The 13,301-nt window shown below is 37.5% G+C and overlaps 1 protein-coding gene across 1 annotated transcript in view; it reads left to right on the top strand.

The window, feature by feature from the left end:
• LOC106606155 (CUB and sushi domain-containing protein 3) overlaps positions 1-13,301 on the top strand; it is a 540,034-nt gene that overhangs the window by 490,237 nt on the left and 36,496 nt on the right. Inside the window, exon 61 of the mRNA XM_082975995.1 lies at positions 12,120-12,293. Within this exon, the coding sequence (XP_082832121.1) occupies positions 12,120-12,293 (174 nt within the window). The remainder of the gene's footprint in view (positions 1-12,119; positions 12,294-13,301) is intronic.

Here is a 13,301-nt window from a genome sequence, read left to right as displayed (position 1 = left end):
AGACCTTTACTAGTCCTGTATTAACAGACCTTTACTAGTCCTGTATTAACAGACCTTTACTAGTCCTGTATTAGTGGACCTTTACTAGTCCTGTATTAGCAGACCTTTACTAGTCCTGTATTAGCAGACCTTTACTAGTCCTGTATTAGTGGACCTTTACTAGTCCTGTATTAACAGACCTTTACTAGTCCTGTATTAGTGGGCCTTTACTAGTCCTGTATTAACAGACCTTTACTAGTCCTGTATTAACAGGCCTTTACTAGTCCTGTATTAACAGGCCTTTACTAGTCCTGTATTAACAGACCTCTACTAGTCCTGTATTAACAGACCTTTACTAGTCCTGTATTAACAGACCTTTACTAGTCCTGTATTAACAGACCTTTACTAGTCCTTTATTAACAGACCTTTACTAGTCCTGTATTAACAGGCCTTTACTAGTCCTGTATTAACAGACCTTTACTAGTCCTGTATTAACAGACCTTTACTAGTCCTGTATTAACAGACCTTTACTAGTCCTGTATTAACAGACCTTTACTAGTCCTGTATTAACAGACCTTTACTAGTCCTGTATTAACAGACCTTTACTAGTCCTGTATTAACAGACCTTTACTAGTCCTGTATTAACAGACCTTTACTAGTCCTGTATTAACAGGCCTTTACTAGTCCTGTATTAACAGACCTTTACTAGTCCTGTATTAACAGACCTTTACTAGTCCTGTATTAACAGACCTTTACTAGTCCTGTATTAACAGACCTTTACTAGTCCTGTATTAGTGTACCTTTACTAGTCCTGTATTAACATACCTTCACTAGTCCTGTATTAATGGACCTTTACTAGTCCTGTATTAGTGGACCTTTACTAGTCCTGTATTAACAGACCTTTACTAGTCCTGTATTAACAGACCTTTACTAGTCCTGTATTAACAGACCTTTACTAGTCCTGTATTAACATACCTTTACTAGTCCTGTATTAACAGACCTTTACTCGTCCTGTATTAGTGTACCTTTACTAGTCCTGTATTAACATATCTTTACTAGTCCTGTATTAATGGACCTTTACTATTCCTGTATTAGTGGACCTTTACTAGTCCTGTATTAACAGACCTTTACTAGTCCTGTATTAGTGGACCTTTACTAGTCCTGTATTAGCAGACCTTTACTAGTCCTGTATTAACAGGCCTTTACTAGTCCTGTATTAACAGGCCTTTACTAGTCCTGTATTAACAGACCTTTACTAGTCCTGTATTAACAGACCTTTACTAGTCCTGTATTAACAGACCTTTACTAGTCCTGTATTAACAGACCTTTACTAGTCCTGTATTAACAGACCTTTACTAGTCCTTTATTAACAGACCTTTACTAGTCCTGTATTAACAGGCCTTTACTAGTCCTGTATTAACAGACCTTTATTAGTCCTGTATTAACAGACCTTTACTAGTCCTGTATTAACAGACCTTTACTAGTCCTGTATTAACAGACCTTTACTAGTCCTGTATTAACAGACCTTTACTAGTCCTGTATTAACAGACCTTTACTAGTCCTGTATTAACAGACCTTTACTAGTCCTGTATTAACAGACCTTTACTAGTCCTGTATTAACGAACCTTTACTAGTCCTGTATTAGTGGACCTTTACTAGTCCTGTATTAACGGACCTTTACTAGTCCTGTATTAACAGACCTTTACTCGTCCTGTATTAGTGTACCTTTACTAGTCCTGTATTAACATACCTTCACTAGTCCTGTATTAATGGACCTTTACTAGTCCTGTATTAGTGGACCTTTACTAGTCCTGTATTAACAGACCTTTACTAGTCCTGTATTAACAGACCTTTACTAGTCCTGTATTAACAGACCTTTACTAGTCCTGTATTAACATACCTTTACTAGTCCTGTATTAACAGACCTTTACTAGTCCTGTATTAACAGACCTTTACTCGTCCTGTATTAACAGACCTTTACTCGTCCTGTATTAGTGTACCTTTACTAGTCCTGTATTAACATACCTTCACTAGTCCTGTATTAATGGACCTTTACTAGTCCTGTATTAGCGGACCTTTACTAGTCCTGTATTAACAGACCTTTACTAGTCCTGTATTAACAGACCTTTACTCGTCCTGTATTAACAGACCTTTACTAGTCCTGTATTAACAGACCTTTACTAGTCCTGTATTAACAGGCCTTTACTAGTCCTGTATTAACAGACCTTTACTAGTCCTGTATTAACAGACCTTTACTAGTCCTGTATTAACAGACCTTTACTAGTCCTGTATTAACGGACCTTTACTAGTCCTGTATTAGTGGGCCTTTTTACTAGTCCTGTATTAACGGACCTTTACTAGTCCTGTATTAACAGACCTTTACTAGTCCTGTATTAGTGGGCCTTTACTAGTCCTGTATTAGCGGGCCTTTACTAGTCCTGTATTAACAGACCTTTACTAGTCCTGTATTAACAGACCTTTACTAGTCCTGTATTAACAGACCTTTACTAGTCCTGTATTAACAGACCTTTACTAGTCCTGTATTAACAAACCTTTACTAGTCCTGTATTAACAGACCTTTACTAGTCCTGTATTAACAGACCTTTACTAGTCCTGTATTAGTGGACCTTTACTAGTCCTGTATTAACAGACCTTTACTAGTCCTGTATTAACAGACCTTTACTAGTCCTGTATTAACAGACCTTTACTAGTCCTGTATTAACAAACCTTTACTAGTCCTGTATTAACAGACCTTTACTAGTCCTGTATTAACAGACCTTTACTAGTCCTGTATTAGTGGACCTTTACTAGTCCTGTATTATCAGGCCTTTACTAGTCCTGTATTAATAGGCCTTTACTAGTCCTGCATTAACAGGCCTTTACTAGTCCTGTATTAACAGAGCTTTACTAGTCCTGTATTAACAGACCTTTACTAGTCCTGTATTAGTGAACCTTTACTAGTCCTGTATTAACAGATCTTTACTAGTCCTGTATTAACAGGTCTTTACTAGTCCTGTATTAGTGGACCTTTACTAGACCGGTATTAACAGACCTTTACTAGTCCTGTATTAACAGACCTTTACTAGTCCTGTATTAGTGGACCTTTACTAGTCCTGTATTAACAGATCTTTACTAGTCCTGTATTAACAGACCTTTACTAGTCCTGTATTAACAGACCTTTACTAGTCCTGTATTAACAGACCTTTACTAGTCCTGTATTAACAGACCTTTACTAGTCCTGTATTAACAGACCTTTACTAGTCCTGTATTAGTGGGCCTTTACTAGTCCTGTATTAACAGACCTTTACTAGTCCTGTATTAACAGGCCTTTACTAGTCCTGTATTAACAGACCTTTACTAGTCCTGTATTAACAGACCTTTACTAGTCCTGTATTAACAGACCTTTACTAGTCCTGTATTAACAGACCTTTACTAGTCCTGTATTAACAGACCTTTACTAGTCCTGTATTAACAGAGCTTTACTAGTCCTTTATTAACAGACCTTTGTTAGTCCTGTATTAACAGACCTTTACTAGTCCTGTATTAACAGACCTTTACTCGTCCTGTATTAGTGTACCTTTACTAGTCCTGTATTAACATACCTTCACTAGTCCTGTATTAATGGACCTTTACTAGTCCTGTATTAGTGGACCTTTACTAGTCCTGTATTAACAGACCTTTACTAGTCCTGTATTAACAGACCTTTACTAGTCCTGTATTAACAGGCCTTTACTAGTCCTGTATTAACAGACCTTTACTAGTCCTGTATTAACAGACCTTTACTAGTCCTGTATTAACAGACCTTTACTAGTCCTGTATTAGTGTACCTTTACTAGTCCTGTATTAACATACCTTCACTAGTCCTGTATTAATGGACCTTTACTAGTCCTGTATTAGCGGACCTTTACTAGTCCTGTATTAACAGACCTTTACTAGTCCTGTATTAACAGACCTTTACTAGTCCTGTATTAACATACCTTTACTAGTCCTGTATTAACAGACCTTTACTCGTCCTGTATTAGTGGACCTTTACTAATCCTGTATTAACAGACCTTTACTAGTCCTGTATTAACAGACCTTTACTAGTCCTGTATTAACAGACCTTTACTAGTCCTGTATTAGTGGACCTTTACTAGTCCTGTATTAGCAGACCTTTACTAGTCCTGTATTAGCAGACCTTTACTAGTCCTGTATTAGTGGACCTTTACTAGTCCTGTATTAACAGACCTTTACTAGTCCTGTATTAGTGGGCCTTTACTAGTCCTGTATTAACAGACCTTTACTAGTCCTGTATTAACAGGCCTTTACTAGTCCTGTATTAACAGGCCTTTACTAGTCCTGTATTAACAGACCTCTACTAGTCCTGTATTAACAGACCTTTACTAGTCCTGTATTAACAGACCTTTACTAGTCCTGTATTAACAGACCTTTACTAGTCCTTTATTAACAGACCTTTACTAGTCCTGTATTAACAGGCCTTTACTAGTCCTGTATTAACAGACCTTTACTAGTCCTGTATTAACAGACCTTTACTAGTCCTGTATTAACAGACCTTTACTAGTCCTGTATTAACAGACCTTTACTAGTCCTGTATTAACAGACCTTTACTAGTCCTGTATTAACAGACCTTTACTAGTCCTGTATTAACAGACCTTTACTAGTCCTGTATTAACAGACCTTTACTAGTCCTGTATTAACAGGCCTTTACTAGTCCTGTATTAACAGACCTTTACTAGTCCTGTATTAACAGACCTTTACTAGTCCTGTATTAACAGACCTTTACTAGTCCTGTATTAACAGACCTTTACTAGTCCTGTATTAGTGTACCTTTACTAGTCCTGTATTAACATACCTTCACTAGTCCTGTATTAATGGACCTTTACTAGTCCTGTATTAGTGGACCTTTACTAGTCCTGTATTAACAGACCTTTACTAGTCCTGTATTAACAGACCTTTACTAGTCCTGTATTAACAGACCTTTACTAGTCCTGTATTAACATACCTTTACTAGTCCTGTATTAACAGACCTTTACTCGTCCTGTATTAGTGTACCTTTACTAGTCCTGTATTAACATATCTTTACTAGTCCTGTATTAATGGACCTTTACTATTCCTGTATTAGTGGACCTTTACTAGTCCTGTATTAACAGACCTTTACTAGTCCTGTATTAGTGGACCTTTACTAGTCCTGTATTAGCAGACCTTTACTAGTCCTGTATTAACAGGCCTTTACTAGTCCTGTATTAACAGGCCTTTACTAGTCCTGTATTAACAGACCTTTACTAGTCCTGTATTAACAGACCTTTACTAGTCCTGTATTAACAGACCTTTACTAGTCCTGTATTAACAGACCTTTACTAGTCCTGTATTAACAGACCTTTACTAGTCCTTTATTAACAGACCTTTACTAGTCCTGTATTAACAGGCCTTTACTAGTCCTGTATTAACAGACCTTTATTAGTCCTGTATTAACAGACCTTTACTAGTCCTGTATTAACAGACCTTTACTAGTCCTGTATTAACAGACCTTTACTAGTCCTGTATTAACAGACCTTTACTAGTCCTGTATTAACAGACCTTTACTAGTCCTGTATTAACAGACCTTTACTAGTCCTGTATTAACAGACCTTTACTAGTCCTGTATTAACGAACCTTTACTAGTCCTGTATTAGTGGACCTTTACTAGTCCTGTATTAACGGACCTTTACTAGTCCTGTATTAACAGACCTTTACTCGTCCTGTATTAGTGTACCTTTACTAGTCCTGTATTAACATACCTTCACTAGTCCTGTATTAATGGACCTTTACTAGTCCTGTATTAGTGGACCTTTACTAGTCCTGTATTAACAGACCTTTACTAGTCCTGTATTAACAGACCTTTACTAGTCCTGTATTAACAGACCTTTACTAGTCCTGTATTAACATACCTTTACTAGTCCTGTATTAACAGACCTTTACTAGTCCTGTATTAACAGACCTTTACTCGTCCTGTATTAACAGACCTTTACTCGTCCTGTATTAGTGTACCTTTACTAGTCCTGTATTAACATACCTTCACTAGTCCTGTATTAATGGACCTTTACTAGTCCTGTATTAGCGGACCTTTACTAGTCCTGTATTAACAGACCTTTACTAGTCCTGTATTAACAGACCTTTACTCGTCCTGTATTAACAGACCTTTACTAGTCCTGTATTAACAGACCTTTACTAGTCCTGTATTAACAGGCCTTTACTAGTCCTGTATTAACAGACCTTTACTAGTCCTGTATTAACAGACCTTTACTAGTCCTGTATTAACAGACCTTTACTAGTCCTGTATTAACGGACCTTTACTAGTCCTGTATTAGTGGGCCTTTTTACTAGTCCTGTATTAACGGACCTTTACTAGTCCTGTATTAACAGACCTTTACTAGTCCTGTATTAGTGGGCCTTTACTAGTCCTGTATTAGCGGGCCTTTACTAGTCCTGTATTAACAGACCTTTACTAGTCCTGTATTAACAGACCTTTACTAGTCCTGTATTAACAGACCTTTACTAGTCCTGTATTAACAGACCTTTACTAGTCCTGTATTAACAAACCTTTACTAGTCCTGTATTAACAGACCTTTACTAGTCCTGTATTAACAGACCTTTACTAGTCCTGTATTAGTGGACCTTTACTAGTCCTGTATTAACAGACCTTTACTAGTCCTGTATTAACAGACCTTTACTAGTCCTGTATTAACAGACCTTTACTAGTCCTGTATTAACAAACCTTTACTAGTCCTGTATTAACAGACCTTTACTAGTCCTGTATTAACAGACCTTTACTAGTCCTGTATTAGTGGACCTTTACTAGTCCTGTATTATCAGGCCTTTACTAGTCCTGTATTAATAGGCCTTTACTAGTCCTGCATTAACAGGCCTTTACTAGTCCTGTATTAACAGAGCTTTACTAGTCCTGTATTAACAGACCTTTACTAGTCCTGTATTAGTGAACCTTTACTAGTCCTGTATTAACAGATCTTTACTAGTCCTGTATTAACAGGTCTTTACTAGTCCTGTATTAGTGGACCTTTACTAGACCGGTATTAACAGACCTTTACTAGTCCTGTATTAACAGACCTTTACTAGTCCTGTATTAGTGGACCTTTACTAGTCCTGTATTAACAGATCTTTACTAGTCCTGTATTAACAGACCTTTACTAGTCCTGTATTAACAGACCTTTACTAGTCCTGTATTAACAGACCTTTACTAGTCCTGTATTAACAGACCTTTACTAGTCCTGTATTAACAGACCTTTACTAGTCCTGTATTAACAGACCTTTACTAGTCCTGTATTAACAGACCTTTACTAGTCCTGTATTAACAGACCTTTACTAGTCCTGTATTAACAGACCTTTACTAGTCCTGTATTAACAGACCTTTACTAGTCCTGTATTAACAGACCTTTACTCATCCTGTATTAGTATACCTTTACTAGTCCTGTATTAACTTACCTTCACTAGTCCTGTATTAATGGACCTTTACTAGTCCTGTATTAGTGGACCTTTACTAGTCCTGTATTAACAGACCTTTACTAGTCCTGTATTAACAGACCTTTACTAGTCCTGTATTAACAGACCTTTACTAGTCCTGTATTAACAGACCTTTACTAGTCCTTTATTAACAGACCTTTACTAGTCCTGTATTAACAGAACTTTACTAGTCCTGTATTAACAGACCTTTACTAGTCCTGTATTAGTGAACCTTTACTAGTCCTGTATTAACAGGTCTTTACTAGTCCTGTATTAGTGGACCTTTACTAGTCCTGTATTAACAGACCTTTACTAGTCCTGTATTAACAGACCTTTACTAGTCCTGTATTAGTGGACTTTTACTAGTCCTGTATTAACAGACCTTTACTAGTCCTGTATTAACAGACCTTTACTAGTCCTGTATTAACAGACCTTTACTAGTCCTGTATTAACAGACCTTTACTAGTCCTGTATTAACAGACCTTTACTAGTCCTGTATTAACAGACCTTTACTAGTCCTGTATTAACAGACCTTTACTAGTCCTGTATTAACAGACCTTTACTAGTCCTGTATTAACAGACCTTTACTAGTCTTGTATTAACAGACCTTTACTAGTCCTGTATTAGTGGACCTTTACTAGTCCTGTATTAACAGACCTTTACTAGTCCTGTATTAACAGACCTTTACTCGTCCTGTATTAGTGTACCTTTACTAGTCCTGTATTAACATACCTTCACTAGTCCTGTATTAATGGACCTTTACTAGTCCTGTATTAGTGGACCTTTACTAGTCCTGTATTAACAGACCTTTACTTGTCCTGTATTTACAGACCTTTACTAGTCCTGTATTAACAGACCTTTACTAGTCCTGTATTAACAGACCTTTACTAGTCCTGTATTAACAGACCTTTACTAGTCCTGTATTAACAGGCCTTTACTAGTCCTGTATTAACAGACCTTTACTAGTCCTGTATTAACATACCTTTACTAGTCCTGTATTAACAGACCTTTACTAGTCCTGTATTAACGGACCTTTACTAGTCCTGTATTAGTGGACCTTTACTAGTCCTGTATTAACGGACCTTTACTAGTCCTGTATTAACAGACCTTTACTAGTCCTGTATTAGTGGGCCTTTACTAGTCCTGTATTAACGGACCTTTACTAGTCCTGTATTAACAGACTTTTACTAGTCCTGTATTAACAGACCTTTACTAGTCCTGTATTAACAGACCTTTACTAGTCCTGTATTAACAGACCTTTACTAGTCCTGTATTAACAGACCTTTACTAGTCCTGTATTAACAGACCTTTACTAGTCCTGTATTAACAGACCTTTACTAGTCCTGTATTAACAGACCTTTACTAGTCCTGTATTAACAGACCTTTACTAGTCCTGTATTAACAGACCTTTACTAGTCTTGTATTAACAGACCTTTACTAGTCCTGTATTAGTGGACCTTTACTAGTCCTGTATTAACAGACCTTTACTAGTCCTGTATTAACAGACCTTTACTAGTCCTGTATTAACAGACCTTTACTAGTCTTGTATTAACAGACCTTTACTAGTCCTGTATTAGTGGACCTTTACTAGTCCTGTATTAACAGACCTTTACTAGTCCTGTATTAACAGACCTTTACTCGTCCTGTATTAGTGTACCTTTACTAGTCCTGTATTAACATACCTTCACTAGTCCTGTATTAATGGACCTTTACTAGTCCTGTATTAGTGGACCTTTACTAGTCCTGTATTAACAGACCTTTACTTGTCCTGTATTTACAGACCTTTACTAGTCCTGTATTAACAGACCTTTACTAGTCCTGTATTAACAGACCTTTACTAGTCCTGTATTAACAGACCTTTACTAGTCCTGTATTAACAGGCCTTTACTAGTCCTGTATTAACAGACCTTTACTAGTCCTGTATTAACATACCTTTACTAGTCCTGTATTAACGGACCTTTACTAGTCCTGTATTAACGGACCTTTACTAGTCCTGTATTAGTGGACCTTTACTAGTCCTGTATTAACGGACCTTTACTAGTCCTGTATTAACAGACCTTTACTAGTCCTGTATTAGTGGGCCTTTACTAGTCCTGTATTAACGGACCTTTACTAGTCCTGTATTAACAGACTTTTACTAGTCCTGTATTAACAGACCTTTACTAGTCCTGTATTAACAGACCTTTACTAGTCCTGTATTAACAGACCTTTACTAGTCCTGTATTAACAGACCTTTACTAGTCCTGTATTAACAGACCTTTACTAGTCCTGTATTAACAGACCTTTACTAGTCCTGTATTAACAGACCTTTACTAGTCCTGTATTAACAGACCTTTACTAGTCCTGTATTAACAGACCTTTACTAGTCTTGTATTAACAGACCTTTACTAGTCCTGTATTAGTGGACCTTTACTAGTCCTGTATTAACAGACCTTTACTAGTCCTGTATTAACAGACCTTTACTCGTCCTGTATTAGTGTACCTTTACTAGTCCTGTATTAACATACCTTCACTAGTCCTGTATTAATGGACCTTTACTAGTCCTGTATTAGTGGACCTTTACTAGTCCTGTATTAACAGACCTTTACTTGTCCTGTATTTACAGACCTTTACTAGTCCTGTATTAACAGACCTTTACTAGTCCTGTATTAACAGACCTTTACTAGTCCTGTATTAACAGACCTTTACTAGTCCTGTATTAACAGGCCTTTACTAGTCCTGTATTAACAGACCTTTACTAGTCCTGTATTAACAGACCTTTACTAGTCCTGTATTAACGGACCTTTACTAGTCCTGTATTAACGGACCTTTACTAGTCCTGTATTAGTGGACCTTTACTAGTCCTGTATTAACGGACCTTTACTAGTCCTGTATTAACAGACCTTTACTAGTCCTGTATTAGTGGGCCTTTACTAGTCCTGTATTAACGGACCTTTACTAGTCCTGTATTAACAGACTTTTACTAGTCCTGTATTAACAGACCTTTACTAGTCCTGTATTAACAGACCTTTACTAGTCCTGTATTAACAGACCTTTACTAGTCCTGTATTAACATACCTTTACTAGTCCTGTATTAACAGACCTTTACTAGTCCTGTATTAACAGACCTTTACTAGTCCTGTATTAACAAACCTTTACTAGTCCTGTATTAACAGACCTTTACTAGTCCTGTATTAGTGGACCTTTACTAGTCCTGTATTAACAGGCCTTTACTAGTCCTGTATTAACAGGCCTTTACTAGTCCTCTATTAACAGGCCTTTACTAGTCCTGTATTAACAGACCTTTACTAGTCCTGTATTAACAGACCTTTACTAGTCCTGTATTAACAGGTCTTTACTAGTCCTGTATTAGTGGACCTTTACTAGTCCTGTATTAACAGACCTTTTCTAGTCCTGTATTAACAGACCTTTACTAGTCCTGTATTAACAGACCTTTACTAGTCCTGTATTAGTGAACCTTTACTAGTCCTGTATTAGCAGTCCTTTACTAGTCCTGTATTAACAGGTCTTTACTAGTCCTGTATTAGTGGACCTTTACTAGTCCTGTATTAACGGACCTTTACTAGTCCTGTATTAACAGACCTTTACTAGTCCTGTATTAACAGACCTTTACTAGTCCTGTATTAACAGACCTTTACTAGTCCTGTATTAACAGACCTTTACTAGTCCTGTATTAACAGACCTTTACTAGTCCTGTATTAACAGACCTTTACTAGTCCTGTATTAGTGGACCTTTACTAGTCCTGTATTTGTGGAAAGATATAGATATCAGTAATGCTTTCTTCTTCTCCATAGGGCTCTGGTCTAAAGTAGTGCACACCATATGGAATAGGGTGCCATAGTGCTCTGGTCTAAAGTAGTGCACACCATATGGAATAGGGTGCCATAGAGCTCTGGTCTAAAGTAGTGCACACCATATGGAATAGGGTGACATAGGGCTCTGGTCAAAAGTGGTGCACTATATAGGGAATGTGGTGCCGTTTGGGATCAAGCCGTTCTCTCACAACAGTAATTTCTAGTCAGATATATGCTCTCACACACACAATATAATCTACAGAGATCTGCTGTGTCCTATAGTTAGACACAAGGACCACTGAACTAGCGTCATTCTATAGGGTCACAATATAATCTACAGAGATCTGCTGTGTCCTATAGTTAGATACAAGGACCACTGAACTAGCGTCATTCTATAGGGTCACAATATAATCTACAGAGATCTGCTGTGTCCTATAGTTAGATACAAGGACCACTGAACTAGCGTCATTCTATAGGGTCACAATATAATCTACAGAGATCTGCTGTGTCCTATAGTTAGATACAAGGACCACTGAACTACCGTCATAAAAGGAGACAGACGTGTTGATTAATGTTTTCCTCTGAAACTGACAGTCTTCTCTAATTGCGTTGTGTATCCATCCAGGCCTTAACTTTGCCTGTCTGTCTCTCCTTCCGCCCCGTCTGCCCACCCGTCTGTCTACCTGTCTCCTCAATGATTGATTTACCCCTCAAAAAAACAATGATTAGCGCATTCTCTGAAATGCGTTGGTTTTAACAATAAAATTTTGTAAAAAATTTCAAAACAAACTTTTCTATTCTCCTATCAAGAGTTGCCAAATGGATCTTTCCATCCTCTCTCTCCTCAGTGGTGACCTGCCCTGCGCCTCCTCCCATCCACAACGGGCTCCTGGAGGGATCCGTGTTTGAGTGGGGTACCAGCGTGAGCTACAGCTGCCTGCCCGGGTACCAGCTCTCCTTCCCGGCTATCCTCACCTGTGTGGGCCTGGGCTCCTGGAGAGGAGATCTGCCTCAGTGTCTGCGTGAGTCAACACAACAAACACCTTCATGTTTTAGAAATACAGGTTTCCAACTCTGTACAAATAGTTTTTTAGAGATACAGGTTTCCAACTCTGTACAAATAGTTTTTAGAGATACAGGTTTCCAACTCTTTACGAAGATGTTTAGAGATACAGGTTTCCAACTCTGTACAAATAGTTTTTTAGAGATACAGGTTTCCAACTCTGTACAAATAGTTTTTTACAGATACAGGTTTCCAACTCTGTACAAATACTTTTTAGAGATACAGGTTTCCAACTCTTTACGAAGATGTTTAGAGATACAGGTTTCCAACTCTGTACAAATAGTTTTTTAGAGATACAGGTTTCCAACTCTGTACAAAGATGTTTAGAGATACAGATTTCCAACTCTGTACAAATAGTTTTAGAGATACAGGTTTCCAACTCTGTACAAAGATGTTTAGAGATACAGATTTCCAACTCTGTACGAAGATGTTTAGGGATACAGATTTCCAACTCTGTACAAAGATGTTTAGAGATACAGATTTCCAACTCTGTACGAAGATGTTTAGGGATACAGATTTCCAACTCTGTACAAAGATGTTTAGAGATACAGATTTCCAACTCTGTACAAAGATGTTTAGAGATACAGATTTCCAACTCTGTACAAAAAGTTTTAGAGATACAGGTTTTCAACACGTAGATAATAATAATTTATTGTGTGTCCCTTTCTTGCATCTCAACAAACAACAGCACAGCATCACCAATAGGTGCATAAATACACATCAATCACAAACTATAGCATACAACACATGGATACGGTTCCTAATTCAGTTAGTAATTTATACTGGTGGGAATCAATGATTTCTGGGCTCTGGCGGTTTTGTTAAGATGGACTCTGTATCGGCGGCCTGATGCTAGGAGCTGGTACTCCTGGGTGGGATAGTTCGGTGGCAACTGCCATGGCATAATGTTTCAGAGATGTTCAACTCTGTACAAACATGTAGATTGTCATGGTATAATGTTTCAGAG

The sequence above is a fragment of the Salmo salar genome, chromosome 05 (genome assembly GCF_965601325.2).
Source record: "Salmo salar chromosome 05, fSalSal1, whole genome shotgun sequence".
Taxonomy (NCBI): Eukaryota; Metazoa; Chordata; class Actinopteri; order Salmoniformes; family Salmonidae; genus Salmo; species Salmo salar.
The sequence above is the reverse complement of the archived record's forward strand: the minus strand, read 5'-3'. Positions and strand labels throughout refer to the sequence as shown.